The 17,169-nt window shown below is 47.6% G+C and overlaps 1 protein-coding gene across 1 annotated transcript in view; it reads left to right on the top strand.

Moving 5' to 3' along the window:
- Positions 1-8,329, top strand: part of KMT2D (lysine (K)-specific methyltransferase 2D) — a 32,962-nt gene extending 24,633 nt beyond the window's left edge. Inside the window, exons 42-50 of the mRNA XM_008570669.1 lie at positions 657-789; positions 868-995; positions 1,155-2,295; positions 3,166-3,302; positions 3,404-3,534; positions 5,473-5,758; positions 6,257-6,330; positions 6,455-6,563; positions 6,722-8,329. Of these exons, the coding sequence (XP_008568891.1) occupies positions 657-789; positions 868-995; positions 1,155-2,295; positions 3,166-3,302; positions 3,404-3,534; positions 5,473-5,758; positions 6,257-6,330; positions 6,455-6,563; positions 6,722-6,814 (2,232 nt within the window). The 3' untranslated portion in view covers positions 6,815-8,329. The remainder of the gene's footprint in view (positions 1-656; positions 790-867; positions 996-1,154; positions 2,296-3,165; positions 3,303-3,403; positions 3,535-5,472; positions 5,759-6,256; positions 6,331-6,454; positions 6,564-6,721) is intronic.
- Positions 8,330-17,169: the final 8,840 nt, after the last annotated feature.

Raw genomic sequence — 17,169 nt, forward strand, 5'->3', positions numbered from 1 at the left:
AGAGGACAATCCCTGAAACATCTCTTAATAAAAAAAAAAAATTGATCAGAAATGTGTACTGAGTACTGACTGTGTGAAAACCTGGGCTAGAGCTGTGGGATTAGGGTAAATGAAGCATGGTCCCTGCCCTCAGGGAGCTCATAGTCCAGTGGTAAAGACAGATAAGTCAACAAATAAGGAGATTAAACAAACAAGGAGATTTGACAAATAATGTGACAACTGCTACAAGACTGTTTCCCTAGTCAATCTGATGGAATTCTGTCTGCCATTTTTGAAAATGTGAACAGGGTTTTGATTCAAAGAAAATTGGAAAACCCAGTTAAAACAACAATACGAGTTCCTTTACTATAAGACTCCTTAGGTCCTTTAATTTGCTAATGTGTATTGTGAATCTCCAAGTTGTGGATGTAGTGTGCATCATTTCCTTAATTTGGTTGTAATAGTTCCCTTTTGTGGAGCTCCCATCAGTGTCCACAGTAGTTTGGGAAAGGCTGCTGTAAAGGAAGTGAGAAGAGATGGAATGGCACAGGGGCAGGACTGCCTGCTGAGCTCTCAGGGAGTGGGTTCTGGGTGTCCTTTTCCCCACCCAGCTGGTGGTAGTGCTCACTCCATACACTGCTGATATACCTCTTTCATCTCTTCCCCTGCCTTGGAAGAACCTGAATGGTATGATGGTGGCTGTGGCAGAGCTGCTAAGCATGAAGATCCCTAATTCCTACGAGGTGCTGTTCCCAGAGAGCCCCGCCCGGGCAGGCATTGAGTCTAAGAAGGGGGAAGCTGAGGGTCCTGGTGAGTGTGGTAGGAAAGCCCTTTGAGACCTGAAGGGACTGATTTTGGTGGGAGGACCTGACTCACTTTTTCCTCCAGGTGGGAAAGAAAAGGGTCTGGGAGGCAAGAGCCCAGATGCTGGCCCTGATTGGTTGAAGCAGTTTGATGCTGTGTTGCCTGGCTATACCCTCAAGAGCCAGCTGGACATCTTGAGCCTCCTGAAACAGGTAGGTCTGGGGGAAAAAAGGAGGTGGGTATTAGGAAGAAGGTGTTGCTTAGGGCAAAGAAGTCAAAAGGCTTTGGGGACAGTGGGATCTGGGTGAGAGGAGGGAGGGGTCTGGTTAGATAAGGAGCTGGCACTAACAATGCAGGGCACCCTCCCATAGGAGAGCCCTGCCCCAGAGCCACCCACCCAGCACAGCTATACCTACAACGTCTCCAATCTGGATGTACGACAGCTCTCGGCCCCACCTCCTGAAGAACCCTCCCCACCCCCATCCCCTTTGGCACCCTCTCCTGCCAGCCCCCCTGCTGAGCCTCTGGTTGAACTTCCGGCTGAGCCCTCAGCTGAGCCACCGGTCCCCTCGCCATTGCCACTGGCTTCATCCCCTGAATCAGCCCGGCTCAAGCCTCGAGCACGGCCCCCCGAAGAAGGTGAAGATTCCCGTCCCCCTCGTCTCAAGAAGTGGAAGGGGGTGCGCTGGAAGCGGCTGCGACTGCTGCTGACCATTGAGAAGGGCAGTGGGTGCCAGGAGGATGAGCGGGAAGTGGCAGAGTTTATGGAGCAGCTTGGCACAGCCTTGCGACCTGATAAGGTGCCTCGAGACATGCGCCGCTGCTGCTTTTGTCATGAGGAGGGTGATGGGGCTACTGATGGGCCTGCCCGCCTGCTGAATCTGGACCTGGACCTCTGGGTGCACCTCAACTGTGCCCTGTGGTCCACGGAGGTATATGAGACCCAGGGTGGGGCGCTGATGAATGTGGAAGTTGCTCTGCATCGAGGACTGCTAACCAAGTGCTCCCTGTGCCAGCGAACTGGTGCCACCAGCAGCTGCAATCGTATGCGTTGCCCCAATGTCTACCATTTTGCCTGTGCCATCCGCGCCAAGTGCATGTTCTTCAAGGACAAGACCGTGCTTTGTCCGATGCATAAGATCAAGGGGCCCTGTGAGCAGGAGCTGAGCTCTTTTGCTGTCTTCCGGCGGGTCTACATTGAGCGGGACGAGGTGAAGCAAATCGCCAGCATCATTCAGCGGGGAGAACGACTGCACATGTTCCGTGTGGGGGGTCTAGTGTTCCATGCCATTGGACAGCTGCTTCCTCACCAGATGGCTGACTTCCACAGTGCCACTGCCCTCTATCCTGTGGGATATGAGGCCACACGTATCTACTGGAGCCTCCGCACCAACAATCGCCGCTGCTGCTACCGCTGCTCCATTGGCGAGAACAACGGGAGGCCGGAGTTTGTAATCAAAGTCATTGAGCAGGGCCTAGAGGACCTGGTCTTCACCGATGCCTCTCCCCAGGGTGAGCATTGGGTCCTTGAAATGGTAATCTGGAATTGGGCAAGTTTCTCCCAGGGTCACTGTTAATGATGTCAGTAAGAGGATCTGCAGCCTCCATGTAAATGATCCTCCTTCCCCTGCTCAGCCAGGCAGGGTCTCTTGAAAATCTCCAGAGAAAGTGTTTCAGCCTCTATCAGTCACATTAAATTCCCTTGTAATTGAAAATATTTTGCTTGTCTAATCTCACATATTCTAGCTCTTTTTCCTATCCTCAGTGGAACTAAAGGATACAGTTCTGGGATGCTATCTCATCTGGTTCACCCGACTTGATCCTAACCATGAGTTCCTTGTGGTTCTTTTTCCCTGGACAAAATTATTTTGATAAACTAAGGTTTTTGTTAATGATAAGTAAGAGCACGTACCTGTTATTGAGCATGTACTATGTGCCGTGAACTATGTTAAGTGATTTATATAGGTTATTTTGTTCTTGTAACCCTACAAGGTAAGTACTCTGATTATGCCCAGTTTATACATTGAAAAACTGAGTCTTACAAAGATTTAAGAATTCAGTCTTGAAACCCAAATCTTCCCAACTCCAAAATATGCCTTGTTTCAGCAAGAACCATGGTCTATGCTAAGTCTCCTGGGCCCTGGGTTTGTCTTCCTTTGTCACAAGGCTCTGTGATGCCCCTCCAGGGTTGGAAGCCTCCTGATATTCTTGAGAATGAGTGGGACTAGGAGGCCAAGAGTGGGTTCCTGAAGATCCACACACGTTCACAACAGGGAGCTGTGAGGGCCACCAGAAACAACTGCAGCTCCAGATTGGGATTAGGGCTGGAGGTTAGTGAGCAGAAGTTGCCTCTGAGGGCTGATTTCTTTCCTTACCTCTTAGCTGTGTGGAATCGCATCATTGAGCCTGTGGCCACGATGAGAAAAGAGGCTGACATGCTGCGGCTCTTCCCTGAGTACCTGAAAGGCGAGGAGCTCTTCGGGCTGACAGTGCATGCTGTGCTTCGCATAGCTGAATCAGTAAGGAAGGGGTCAGGAGCTGGGAGCTGGGTAGGCACTGGGAACTTTGGCCCTGACCGAGAAAGAGCTCAGGCTAAGGTGAGCATTACCTGTGCCCACAGCTGCCTGGGGTGGAGAACTGTCAAAACTATTTATTCCGCTATGGGCGCCACCCTCTGATGGAGCTGCCACTCATGATCAACCCCACTGGCTGTGCCCGATCGGAACCTAAAATCCTCACACACTACAAACGGTGAGCTTGTGGGGCAGGGGCCATGGGATGTGGGTGTGGGTGTTGGTAGGGATTCTCTGGCCACATTGAGGGTTTGGGATGTAGATCAGAGGTCCCTTGGAGGAACTGGGGATTCTTTCTTAGACCTCCTGATTAGAGGGTGCACAGATATCACCAGGGTATTCCTTTCCTCCTCCCCTAACCTGCTCAGGTATACTGGGTTGACCTGGGGTGTAGGGTAGAGTTATCTTGGGCACCCTGGTAATAGCTGCTGGGGAGGTTCTGGGTAGACAGGGGTGAAATTTTTTTTTTTTTTTTTAAAAGATGACCGGTAAGGGGATCTCAGCCCTTGGCTTGGTATTGTCAGCACCACGCTCAGCCAGTGAGCCAACTGGCCATCCCTATATAGGATCCGAACCCGTGGCCTTGGTGTTATCAGCACCGCATTCTCCCAAGTGAGCCACAGGCCGGCCCGACAGTGGTGAAATTTTATGAAATACTGTGTATAAGGGACCTGTTCACCTCTTCCCTCTCCTATTTTGCTTCCAGGGGTTACCTGTGATTCTCCCAAACCTCAGACACCCCATGAGTGCTAGGGTCACCTTCCCTTCCCCAGGCTAAGTTGATGTCAAAAATAAATAATTAGAAATATAATAGAAAAATAATAAAGCCTTACATTTGTATAGCACTTTATACTTTTTTTTTCAAAGCGTTTTCACATCCATTATCTCATTTGATCCTCACAACAACCTTATGAGGTAGGTAGGGCAGGTGGTATGACCCCCATTTTACAGCTGAGAAAACTAAGACCCAGAAAGATTAAATGACTAGACAAAGGTCACACAGCTGGGACCTGACCCTTACCTCTTGACTTGTAGGTCACTGTTCTTTCTGTGTACCATAGTAGCCTGACCTTGGTCCCTGGGTAGAGGGAGGCAGAATCCATGGTCACTGGGCTTTCTTGAAGGCCTTTGGTAGCTCCTAGGCTATCGTAGAGCGTCAGAGACTCTACCTCCAGTCAGCCCTAGTCCTTGATGCTCTACAACAGTGGTTTTCAAACTGTGAGTGCATGTGTTCCAAAAAGCCCCAGAACACATAAATTGATGGGCAAAACCTGGCACTCTGCATGTGTAAGTCCCCCTTCCCCAAATTCAATTCAACCAGAAGCGCTCCATTGTCATCTATTATGTACTGGAGTTCCAATCGACATTTTGTTAGGAAAAAAAAAAAAAAAGATTTATGCTAAATGAAAAAGAAATGAACCAAAAACGTTTGAAAACCACTGCTCTGGGAGGAGCAAGAATTTGGCTGGTACCCTAGGGTGGTGAAAAGGCATCCTGCCAGGCAGCATTCCCCTGCACTGAGCCATCTGTACAGAGCCTGATGTTATGTCAGAGAAGGGCACAGTCTGAAGAAGGATACCACATTTAGGCTGTCAATTCACAGCCAGTTTTTATTCTAATCCAGCCTAATGTGGTACACAGCCCCCATTTTCAGGGCTTCCAGTATGTGCAGGAGATAGAACTCAGACATCTGAGCAAACAATCAGCTTAAATTCTAGGCCTGGGCTGCTTGGGGAAGACCTCCCAGAGGAGCATGGCCTTGAGTATGGTTTGGCAGGAGGGTGGTAGAAAGTGAGGAGATGGGAGAGCAGGCTCAGTGTAGGGGAATTGATGCCCCCTCTCCCTCCACCCCTCTCTCCCTCCATCCCCCTCTCCCCATCCTGGGCTCTCTGTGCCACCCAGGGTGTCAGAAGTGTCCCTGTAGCTAGTTGCTGCCTCACCAGAGCTGAGACCCAGTTGCCTCCACTCCACTCCCAAGGCAGCACTTCCCGTGCTTGCCAGCAGCACAGGCCCCTAACTGGTGTGTTGTGCATCCCAGGGAGGAGGCAGAGCAGGTGGGTGGTGTGTACTTGGTCTGAGGGAGAGCTGTCTTGTCATGTACTGTATCACCTCCCAGGCCCCATACCCTGAACAGCACCAGCATGTCTAAGGCATATCAGAGCACCTTCACAGGCGAGACCAACACCCCGTACAGCAAGCAGTTTGTGCACTCCAAGTCATCTCAGTACCGGCGGCTGCGCACTGAGTGGAAGAACAACGTGTATCTGGCTCGCTCCCGGATCCAGGGCCTGGGGCTGTATGCAGCCAAGGACCTAGAAAAGCACACAATGGTCATTGAGTACATTGGCACCATCATTCGCAACGAGGTGGCCAACCGGCGGGAGAAAATCTATGAAGAGCAGGTATGGGCTGGCAGAGAGGCTGTTATGGTACTTGGTCCACACTCAGCCAAGGAGCAAAGGGCAGGATTGGGTCCTGGAGAGCAGGCGGAAAGCTTTAGGTGGGGAGGAGGGAAGAGGCGGGAGAAGGGAAGAATGTGCAAGATAGCCCACTTCCTGAGTCTGCTATGTGATCCCACCACCACCAAGCCATTCTCCAATACTTTTTGGGGTTTTTTTTTTTTTTTTTTTTTGGTGACAGCAAAACTGAGTAGTTAGGACAAATTCTATGGCCCTCAAAAACAGAAGTATTTACTGTTTGTCTCTTTACAAAAAAAGTCTACTGACCCCTATTCTAAGGTAATTATCCAAGTACATATACAAGAGTACTTCAAAAAATTCATGGAAGGAATTGGATTATTATTATTATTTTTTTTTTTTGGCGTCTGACGGGTGTGGGGATCCAAACCCTTGACATTCTCTGATACTTTGTCCCTTCTTCTGCAACTTCTGCCTTTCTAGAATCGAGGCATCTACATGTTCCGAATAAACAATGAACATGTGATTGATGCTACCTTGACCGGAGGCCCTGCCAGGTGAGAGGAATGAGGAAGGAAGTATTTAGGGGTCCATGAGGTGGCATTCTGGGGTAGGCCAGCAAGGAACCAAAATTGTCCCAACTCAGTTGCCAGACATCCCTGACTCTGTCCCACTGCCCAGGTACATTAACCATTCCTGTGCCCCTAACTGTGTGGCGGAAGTCGTGACATTTGACAAAGAGGACAAAATCATCATCATCTCCAGCCGGCGAATCCCCAAAGGAGAGGAGGTGAGAGAAAGCATCCTGAGTGAGTGACAAAGCAGCTCCCCTTCTCTGCCATTCCCTAGGAGCTGGGTTTCAAGGCCACTGCCCCCAGTTCAAATCTTCTTTGACCCTCACCCCTTCCTCTGGGGGCTAACATTGATTCAGCCTTCTTCTCTTTCCAGCTGACATATGACTATCAATTTGATTTTGAGGACGATCAGCACAAGATCCCCTGCCACTGTGGAGCCTGGAATTGTCGGAAATGGATGAATTAAGAAGCTTTGAGGCTACCAGGCAGGGGAGTCCCCCCACCCCCAACCTCTTCCCTGAAAGGGATGAGGGGAAAGAGAGGTAGCAGCCAGAGCCAGGACCCAGGGCTGGGGCTGCCGGCTGACCGGAGCCCCTGGAGTAGGAGGCTGGGGCAGAGGGCCCTAGGCCAAGCCCACCCTGGGCACCAGGGACAACCCTCTTCCCCGCCACCCGCCCTCAGGCTGGCATCTCTGCCCCCAGCTCCAGGAGGGGCCAGGCAGAAGCAGCCATTGGGCATCTCAGGTTTGAGGGGGATATGGGCCGGGAACTACCCAGAAGCATCTGGGAGGCAGCAGGGAGTGGGGAGGAGGATGTGTGGCCGGGCCTCACAGCCCTGCTGCTCCCACTGACCTCTCCAGCCCAACTCAAGGCTGCAAAGAGACTTGACTAAGCTTGACAATCCCAAAGGCTGGGTCCCACACCTGGCCCTGCCTGCCGGGTCCTGCCCCATCCTCTGCCCCATCCCCTTCCCTCTCAATCTGTCTCTGTCTCCCTCTTCTCCTCTATGTTTCTGTCTCTCTATGGGTTGTGTTTCCTTGTTTTCCACTCTGACAAATGCAACATGAACGGGAAAGAGGTGCCCAGCTGCCCAGTAGGGCAAACTAGGCAAGCCGGGCAAGGAGACCCCGCACCCACACCTACCTCATTTAAGTGTTGGATTTTTTGCTGTTTTGAAATGTGAGACCCTCTCCAAGCCCCCTACTGCCCCAACCCTCTCCCCCACCTCACTGCCCTCTTCTGAGTGGGTGGAAGGGGGGTAGGAGGAGGAAGAAAAAACAACAACAAAAAATCCATCTTTATTTTTAATTATGGGCATGGTATGGTGGTTGAGGCAAATGATGATGAAGATTGGGGATGACTGGCCCCTAGTTGCTCTAGGACTTCCTTCTCCATCTGGACATGGGGGCAGGAAGGGTATGCTAAACCTAGGACCAGGATATCTCCCTCCTGTTTTCCCAACCCCATCATGAGCCCGTTTGCCCTCCAGCCTCTGGATGGGGTGAGTGGGGGGTAGGGTGAGGGCTATCCCTGAGTGGCATGCCCATACCCAGTGAGGCAGGGTGTGGCCCGGAGCTCCCACTTTCCCTCAGTCACCAAACTGCTGCTGGTCTGGTGGGAAGGGGTGGTGATGTTGGGGTGGGGGAGCTTAGTGTCAGCGCGGGGAGGGTGGGGGGTATTTATCTATTTATACATGGGATTGTACATAGTCTTGTGGGGCATGGGGGAGCTGGCTGGAGGTTAGAACCCTCCCCTCTTCCCCCACCTCCGAGGAGAGCAAATGTAAAACTACTAATTTTTGTGCTTTATATATTCTATATAAATATATCTATTTTCTTTTTACAAAACCAGTTTATAAATGGTAGGGGGCGTGGGGCGGACACATGGAGCCCCCCTTGTGGGGGGGCCCCCTCCATTACCCAACCTACCGCCCTTTTCCTTATTCCCCCCGCCCCCACCCCTTGGCTGTGACTGCTGTAAGGTGGGGATATAGAGGCTGGGCGATTCCCACCCCCACCCCCCACCCCCCGTTATATAGTTGGGCTATGTTCTAACGCACAAAAGTGAGCTGACCCCAGGGGGAGCCAGAGGGTGATGGGTTCCCTGCCTCCTTTTCCTTCCCCTTTCTGCCCAAGCTTGTGCTGCAGTTAAACCTCTTCCTGGGGGTGGGTGTAGGTAGGGGGCGGGTGAGGCCCCAGACCCTTGTCTGGTAGGGAGCCGTGGGGATGAAGATGAAGCTTATATGCAGTTCTCTCCTAGGGGCTGTGGGCAAAGGGCATTTTGTAATTAATATTTTCAATTATCAAATGTCTGGAGTGTAGGGGTGGGCTTGGTGGTGGTGGATGGGCGGGCCTGCTAGAGGGGGAGCACAGTCACTGTTGTGATTTTAGGTTTGTTTTTGTTTTGTTTTGAATTTGGGGGGTTGTGGATTGATGGGGGTAGGGAGATTTTTTTTTTTTTTTTTAAAGCTGCTTCCTCAACTGTCTCAAGCTGCAAATGTTTAAAAGAACACCCCCCACTCCCACAGGAACCGCTGTAATTAAATCAGACAGTGGGGAAACTGGGCTGCTGCCCCCAAAGCCACAGCCCTTGGACGGTGCTTTTCCAAGAGCAAAAAGGTCTAGGCTACAGGGAGGGGGAGATTGGCTCTTGTGAGTCAGGCTCTTCTGGTTGGAGCTTGGGCCCTGGAATTGGGAAAAGGGGATGGGGCAGACTTTGTAAGCATATGCTAGGTATCCGATAGTCCTGTAGAATTTAGTGAAGAAACCTTATACAGTTTTTAATTTTTATATAAACTATAACTCAGATCCAAGCTACAAGGTTGGAATTTTGGTTGTTGGTTTTTTTTTTTTTTAAGTACCTTGCCTGTATAATTGCATCAGAATTCCCTCCTCCTCACCCCCCACCCCGTGTTTGTATTTTGGGTTGGTTTACACTTGCACATATTCAATTTTCAGTTTTTCCCCTTTACATTCTTCTCCCCTCACCTCCAGGACCCTCCCTCTTTTTAAAAAATAAATCGCTGACAAGTGTGAATCCCGTGGAGACTTTATTTTGTGTTGTGTGTATCCTGTACAGCAAGGTTGGTCCTTCGTAACAACGGATGAAATGGTTCCCTTTTTTAAAACGCCCTCTCTCCACCCCCAGCGCCCCTGTCCTTGGCATGTTTTGTATCAGCGATCATTCTGAACTGTACATAATTTATGTTGCGAGAGGCAAAGGGCAAGTTTTGGATTTTGCTTCTTCCAAGTTTGTTTTTAAGCGACAAATAAAAAAAGAACATTTTAAATACAAGCGGCTCCGTCCCGTGACCCTCGCCGTCAGCCGGCTCCGTGAGTTCCGCGAGGACCCGGGGGAGGGCGGTTACCCAGGCCAGGCCACCGCCGGAAGGGTGTGTTCCCCGCCTTCCGCCCTCGGCTTGCGTCTTCCGAGGCGTAGGCGGAAGTGGCGTCGCGGCACCGGACATGGGGCGGGGCCTGCTCCCCGCTAGCTTCCTAAAGCCTGCGAGCGGAGCTGGCGCCTTTTGCAATGGAAACGGTGAGGATCGCGGGAGGGCGGCGGGGGGCGCTGTGGAGATTGAGACCCCCGTTAAGAGACCGGGAGGGCTGGGCAGGGGCTGAAGCTGCTGTCTAACAAGTAGCAGCCGGGTGGGTGTCGCGTCCCATGACCCTGCACCTTCGCTCCTTCGCTGGGCGCATCTCCTAGGTCTGGGCCGCGCCCGTGCCCTCAGTCCGAGCGGGCACTGACTCCTAGCTCCCTCCTTGGAGCCCCTGTACGTCCTGGCAATCTCGGGCCTGCTTTCCTCCTAGCACCTCAAGCCCTTTCAGAGGTTTGCTTGAGAGAGCGAGGCTGTGATGTGGCTTTGCTAGCTGAGGAAGGAGGGTTCGGTGGGATCCTGCTTGCAGGTAGCTCCTGGACGCTGGCTGTGTGACTGATCCCTGCAGTCCCTTGCAGGAGGGACATCTGAGAGACTTTCATACCGCCTACAGCGAATTCACATTCCCTTAATAAGACCGGGAACGAGGGATTCCAGGAAGGAGGGAATCTTTCAGTGTTAGAGGCCGCCGTGTCCCTTGGACAAGTTTAGGTCATGCCCTGCTCTGCGACTCTAAGCAGGCGTGTTGGCACAGCTTATGGCAAGCAGGCATTGACCAATTGTGGCAGATCCCTGTCACCCTACCACAGATGCTGCAGGTTGCCTGCTACATGTTTGGACCCACTGTCGCTCTCAGGATCCTTTTTCTAGAACTCTGGAACCCTTCCCATCCACTTCCCTCTCCACAGTTTTTTGTTTGTTTGTTTGTTTGTTTGTTTTTAAAAAGATGACCGGTAAGGGGATCTTAACCCTTGACTTGGTGTTGTCAGCTCCATGAGCTAACCAGCCATCCCTATATAGGATCCGAACCCGTGGTCTTGGTGCTATCAGCACCGCACTCTCCCCAGTGAGCCACGGGCCGGCCCCCCTCTCCACAGTTTTTAACCACGTATCCTCTGTCAGACAGAGTAACTTTTCCCATCTTGGTTTTTATCATTTGTTACTGTAGTTGTGTAAGGGCTGCAGGTTCACTTTTCTTTGGGTCATTTACATGCACAGAGCAATTCTTTGCTATACCCTTTCTCTACCTGCAGAGAGTGGTGTCTCAGTGGTGTTATAAAGAAGAAAACAGACCATAGTGATAAAGTGATTTGCAATTGGTCACCCAGACAAGGATGTAAGCTCCTACAGAGAATTTTGAGCAGGAATAAAAGGTCTGATTCCGTTAAATTCAAAATAACATATTATTTTTTACTTACTTGTAAACATATTTTGGTTTACAAAGCATTTTTTTTTTTTTGGTCCTTTTTGAGACCGGTGGCACCGCGCTCAGCCAGTGAGCGCACCGGCCATCCCTGTATAGGATCCGAACCCGCGGCGGGAGCGCTGCTGCGCTCCCAGTGCCGCACTCTCCCTAGTGCGCCACGGGCTCGGCCCTTACAAAGCATTTTTATATAAAATTTCCAATTTAGCCCTCTCACTTTATGTACTGGCTTAGGCTCTGGGGATAGAAATTGTTAAAAAGAAGAAAAATGCTGGTAATGCTTAGGTTCAGGGTTCAATGCCTGTACCTGCCAGCCACCAAAAAATAAACAAATAAATAAGTAAGAAAAAGAAAACTGCTTTGAGAATGCTCAGTCTAAGTGGAGTGGGGGTGAGGGCAAGCCAGTAGCAGCTGTTCTTTAAGGTAAACTGTAATAAATGCTGTCATCTAGATGCAGACAAAGGACTGTGAGAGCATAGAGAAGGGAGAAATTACTGTGTATCCAGGAGAAGGCACTGCAGATTGAGAGAATGGTGTGAGCAAGGGCAGAGAAGTTGGGGTGAGCCAATGGCTTGATATTACTGGAGCTTTGGATTTTGGTCACAATGGGAGAAAAGACTGGAAAAGTAGGCCAAGATCAGGTTGAAGGTATTGCACACCATGCTAAGTTTGAATTTTGTTTTGTGATAAGGGGACCCATGGAAGATTTATGAGCAAGGCAGTGAGTTTGCTTTAGCAGTGTTCTTAACAGCTTTCTGTAGATGGACTGAGCTGCTTCAGAAAGTAGTGAGTTCCTGGTTGCTGCAGACGAAAGTCCCTTCCAAACCTGAGATGCTTTGGTGAGAGAACTTGTGAAGTATGGAAGATAAATTGAAGAGGAGATAAATTTGGGACAGGGAGACCAGTATGGAGAATGTTGCAGAAGTGAAAGGTAAAAGCCAAAATTAAGGCTGTGAAAATGGAAAGGAAAGAAATGGGATTTGAGGCATTTTTGACATATCACCTTAGCTGATACATGTTAAGGAGAGTGGAGGAATCAAGACTATAGTTCTAGGTGCCTGGGAAGACAGGAATGCCAAAAAACAAAGATGGGACCCACAGTAAGAATAATAGGATTGGGGGAACAAATGCTCTGTTTTATATTGAAGCATTTGAGGAGATTCTGTGATATCTATGGTTGTCAAACAAACAGTTGGAAATGTGGATCAGGAGTTAGGAAGAAATTGTGAGTCTGTGTGTCAGATCTGGCCTCTGTCTCTATAATAATATTTTGTACTTATGTAGTATAGTGGTGCTTTCTTTCTTTTTTTTTTTCCTTTTTGTCTTTTTTTTTACTGACCGGTAACGGGATTGCAACCCTTGGTGTCGCGCCCGTACCGGGGACCGGCAATGGGATCGCAACCCTCCGTGTTGTGCCCGCACCGCGCTCAGCCAGTGAGCGGGAACCGCGCTCAGCCAGTGAGCGGGAACCGGTCTCCACATGGGATCCAAACCCTCGGCGGGAACGCCGCCGCGCTCCCAAGCAGTGCACTCTCCAGTGCGCCACCGGGCAGGCCCATATAGTGGTGCTTTCTAAGGTCTCCTGTATTATTAAAAGTAGAAAGGAGTGGACATAATTCTCCCTCTCATGTGGAGAAACAGGCAAAAAGACAAAGTCATGTATTCAATTGTGTCTGAATCTCTTATGTTGGTATCTGTATCTCTATTTAGCTATGTGCCGCTTTTCTCTCCCTGTAACTTAATCTTAGGTCTCTGTTCATATCAATGTGCATCATTATTACAGAATTAAAAAACAAAACAGTTGTGAATTATATGCAAAACCCAAAGCTATGAAGTATGGGGGATACAAAGTATAAGATAGTTCTAGGCTTCCAGGAATTTATAATGGGTTGGGATAGATAATGAACAAAATAACTGTAGCAAAGAGCAGTAAGTATCATATAATAGATATAGAGGTAGCTTTTCTGTGCCTTTGTATAAATCTTTGTGAGACTGTGGTATGCCATGTGTGTATCTTTACTGCTGAACAGCCCTCTCTCCCACTTATAAGTGATGAGGCTGTTGTTCCGATAGCCTTGCCAAAATGTCAGGCCAAGTTGATAGTCTTATGCAGCCCAAAGAGGAGAGGGAGATTATCCCTCTTTCCCCCTGCCCTCTCTCCTGGCCTTTTAGGGGAGGGAAGTTTAGGGCTGTCCTGCCAACTTGACCCTCTTTGCCAGCTGATATCCCAGGTTCAAGCCAAGGCCTTTAACTTCACGTTACTACAGAAGCTATGGAGATGAAGTAAGGCTTTTTATGTTTGTTTGAGTATGTTACCCAGAGCAAATGGAGGCAAAACTGTTGATGCCAGTGGATGAAAGTTGTCACTATCCCTCTTGGGCTCCTAAATAACAATGAAATTTCCAAATGTTCCCACTTGAGGGAACACAGAGATGGTTCTGAAGGTTTGTCTGTATTCAAAGCACTCTTTAATCTCAGGCTATCTTGGGAAAGGAAACTTGGAAAACCAGCATTCCCTGGGGTATAGCAGCCTTTGACTCACTAGGGTGCTGAGGAGACTCGGGTCCCCTATGTCAGAACATTCTTGCTCTTCATCCACCCTTCAGCCATTCAAGCTTTGGATATTGAGTTGACAGTCAGCTACTGAGAACCTCCCCAGATGTGGCCCTCTCTCAATGGTAAGGGGTGTATCTATAATTCTAGGGTCCACAGCTATGCTTAGTGAGTGGGGAAGACAATGTTATCTCTTTGGCTTCCTTGTTTTGATAAAATAGATCTGTGAGAATCTTGTGGGGCCAGCCCTAAGCTCAGATTTTTTAGTCTTAGCTTTTAAGACCTAATGTTTCATTAGGCAGTGAGTATATAGGAACATAAGCTTTGGAAGCAGACAGATACCTGTTCAAATCCCTTCTCCACTCCTTACCAGCCATATGATCTTGGGCTTGTTGCTTAATGCCTCTTGACCTTTAGTTTCCTAATCTGTGAAAATAAGGCTCATAATATTTACCTCAGGATTATTATGAAGGTTAAATAATACTTCTGAAGGGCCTTATAGAGCTTTAAAGGAAGTTATTACATTAGTTCACCAACCTTTCCCTAATGTTGCTGGGCTGAAATGGATGGAACCCAGGTTAAGCTGGATTTATGTTTCTCTTGTCTCTCTAGGTCACTTCTTCAAATAGCTCCTCAGCTCTGGAAAATGAGCATTGTCAAGGTAAGTTTACTGCAGAAAGGAAACTGGGCATGAAAACCATAGCCTGACACTAACTTGTCTTCTGCAATGCTTTTGAATCTCTCCGAGGATTCCCTCTGGGAAAATCAAAGCGGGGCCAGATTGTGTACCAAACCACAAAAATCAGAAATAATAGTTTAGCAAGATCACCCAGGAATAAATCTTGGGCAGAGGGGATGCTTAATATCTTCATTTATCAAGCCACTTGAGGGAAGTATCTGAGGTAAAGGGAAAACTTGCATAGGCAACTCTGGGCTGGCTAACCATGCTTTAGAAGTCCTTGGTATTTTCTGAGTAGTACAGAAACAGTGCCACAGGATTTTATCATCCCACAAGCTCACTAAAGCCACTAAGTGTACACAAATTACGGAAAGACCTTGAAAACCTTTATTTGGAAATAGAAACACAAAACCTCTAAAATCCAGGGCACAGGAGAAGACAATTCCAATGTCTGCCCATATACTTGGTTAGTATGGAATAGTCTAACCCTAGGCCATATAGAAAGAGGCAAAGCTTACAGGCATCTCTAGTAAAGGATTTTGCCCAGGAATATTCCCAGCTCTTCCCAGGACATGTTTATGGCAATAGGGGTACACACTTTCCCAGAGGATTGAAATATGGGCTGAGTATAGACTTTAAGAGGTAGTATATTGGATCCCTGTACTGGCCAGCTACCAAAAAAAAAAAAATAGTAGTATAGTGTCAAAGATTCTAGGACATGTTAGGGGCCTGTGAGTTCTTGCCAAGAATTAAAACATTTTTTATTTTCATTATATTGGTATCCAAAAAAGTTAATATAGTCATATTTTGAATTATCTTGTGACATCATAACTGAGTACTGTCACATTATATCAGTGCCTGTTTTGTGTTTCTGAGTACATTTGCATTAGCACCAACGCAGGAGCCAGAAACTCAAATTGTCTACATGGACCAAGCAGTGAGGTGGATTACATATGACTGTGACAATGTGTAGATCTTGTGTCATATCTAAAAGGAGGCAGCAACTATCCAAGTCTGGTCAATTAAGATCTGTTTTTGCCAGATCTTATTTTGAAAAGAAACTGAGAATTTCGATTTTTATGTAAATCTCCAGAGTTTTAAAACTTGGCAACAGTTTTAAATTATTTTTAAAACACTGGGAAAGCCAAATCCAATATGTTTGTGGGCCTGTGGCCTAAAATGGTAGTATTTAACTATCGGTGTGGTATATCTTCAATTGGTATCTAAAGATGTGTTCTTGGAAGTCTGTGAGTTCTCAAGTTTGAAAAACAATGCTAGGCTTCCAGTTAAAGATGGAAGATTAAATAAATACATCCACCTTCATTTCTTCACAAAAAGCCCTAAAACCACCATAAAGTAATTTTTTAGAAAAGGTACAAACCCATCAGGATAGGAAAAACAGTAGAAAAGACAATAGCAATGAATATTTGGAAACTGGAAAGCAAACAGAAAAGCAGTGAATGACTTAGCAGACCAGAGAAAACTGAGTTATAGCCAGCAGTGAGGAAAGCCAAGAAGCACTGAAGGTCTAAGAAACAGTCACAACCCAAGACTCCCTACCTCTGTGAGTACAGTTGGGCAACTCCCCCTCCCAACTTTGGCAAAGACTGGAGGTCTGGAGAGGAACTCAGCCACAGTTGAGGGCTGAGGTACTGTACTAAAAACAGGAGCATGAATTGAACTAGACTGGATGATGAGTCTCCAGCCCTCTTCCCCCATTCAGTTTCCAGAATGCTAGCAGAAAAGACTTCACCCTCCAAGCACAAAATTGAATAATAATTCTCTCTAGAATCCCCTTGAGGGAAAAGTCCTAAAAAAAAAGTATTGAATGTTCCCTATCTAAATAGCTCATAGTCGACAAGGCTCACGTACACACTTAGAGCTTCCAGTCAGCTTTTAATCCTCTGCTGTTAAGATATGATTTGAATCCTCCTTTAAACCAAGGATTACCAAACATCTCAAGAAAGCCTCTATGAAAAAAAGTCATCCAAAGACGTACACACTTAGAGCTTCCAGTCAGCTTTTAATCCTCTGCTGTTAAGATATGATTTGAATCCTTTAAACCAAGGATTACCAAACATCTCAAGAAAGCCTCTATGAAAAAAAGTCATCCAAACTGCCCCCCCCGCCCCACTCCACATATGCCAAAAAGAAACAAACAGAAGAAAGCAACTGGGGGGAAATGTCAATGTACAGAGAAGAGAACTTTATTAATTAACATTAATATATACTTAGGTAAAAGAACACATTTCTACCACAAAACAAGCATAGGATTCAACTTTTAAAAAGGATTTTCAGAAAACAAGAGCTCTTGGAAATTAAAGTTAAAAGTAGAATAGCAAAAATTAAAAACCCAGTAGGAGGTTTGGAAAATCAAGGTAAGGAAATCACCCAGAAAGTTGAGTTAAAAATCAAAGTAGGAAATAGGGGAGAAAAGAAATTTTTGAAACAGCAACCCTCAAAGACAAACAAAACCCCCAACCTTAAACGATCAATCTAGGAGGTCCACTATTTAAATAATATGAGTTACAGAAAGAGAAAGATGGCAACATAGAGGGAAGGAAATAATCCAGGAAATAATTCAAGAACATTTCCTGGAACTGAAGGACATTAGTTTTCATATTGAAAGGAGCCATTGAACATTCACCACAATGAATGAAATTGGCCCACCCAAAACACAGTGATCATGAGATTTCAGAATGCTGGAAACAAAGAGAAGATCTTATGCGTTTCCAGAGAGGAAAAAACAAGTCACATACAAAAAATCAGAGTTGCCTTGGACTCAACAACA

Source organism: Galeopterus variegatus, unplaced genomic scaffold (genome assembly GCF_000696425.1).
Source record: "Galeopterus variegatus unplaced genomic scaffold, G_variegatus-3.0.2 Scaffold622, whole genome shotgun sequence".
In the NCBI taxonomy this organism is placed as follows: Eukaryota; Metazoa; Chordata; class Mammalia; order Dermoptera; family Cynocephalidae; genus Galeopterus; species Galeopterus variegatus.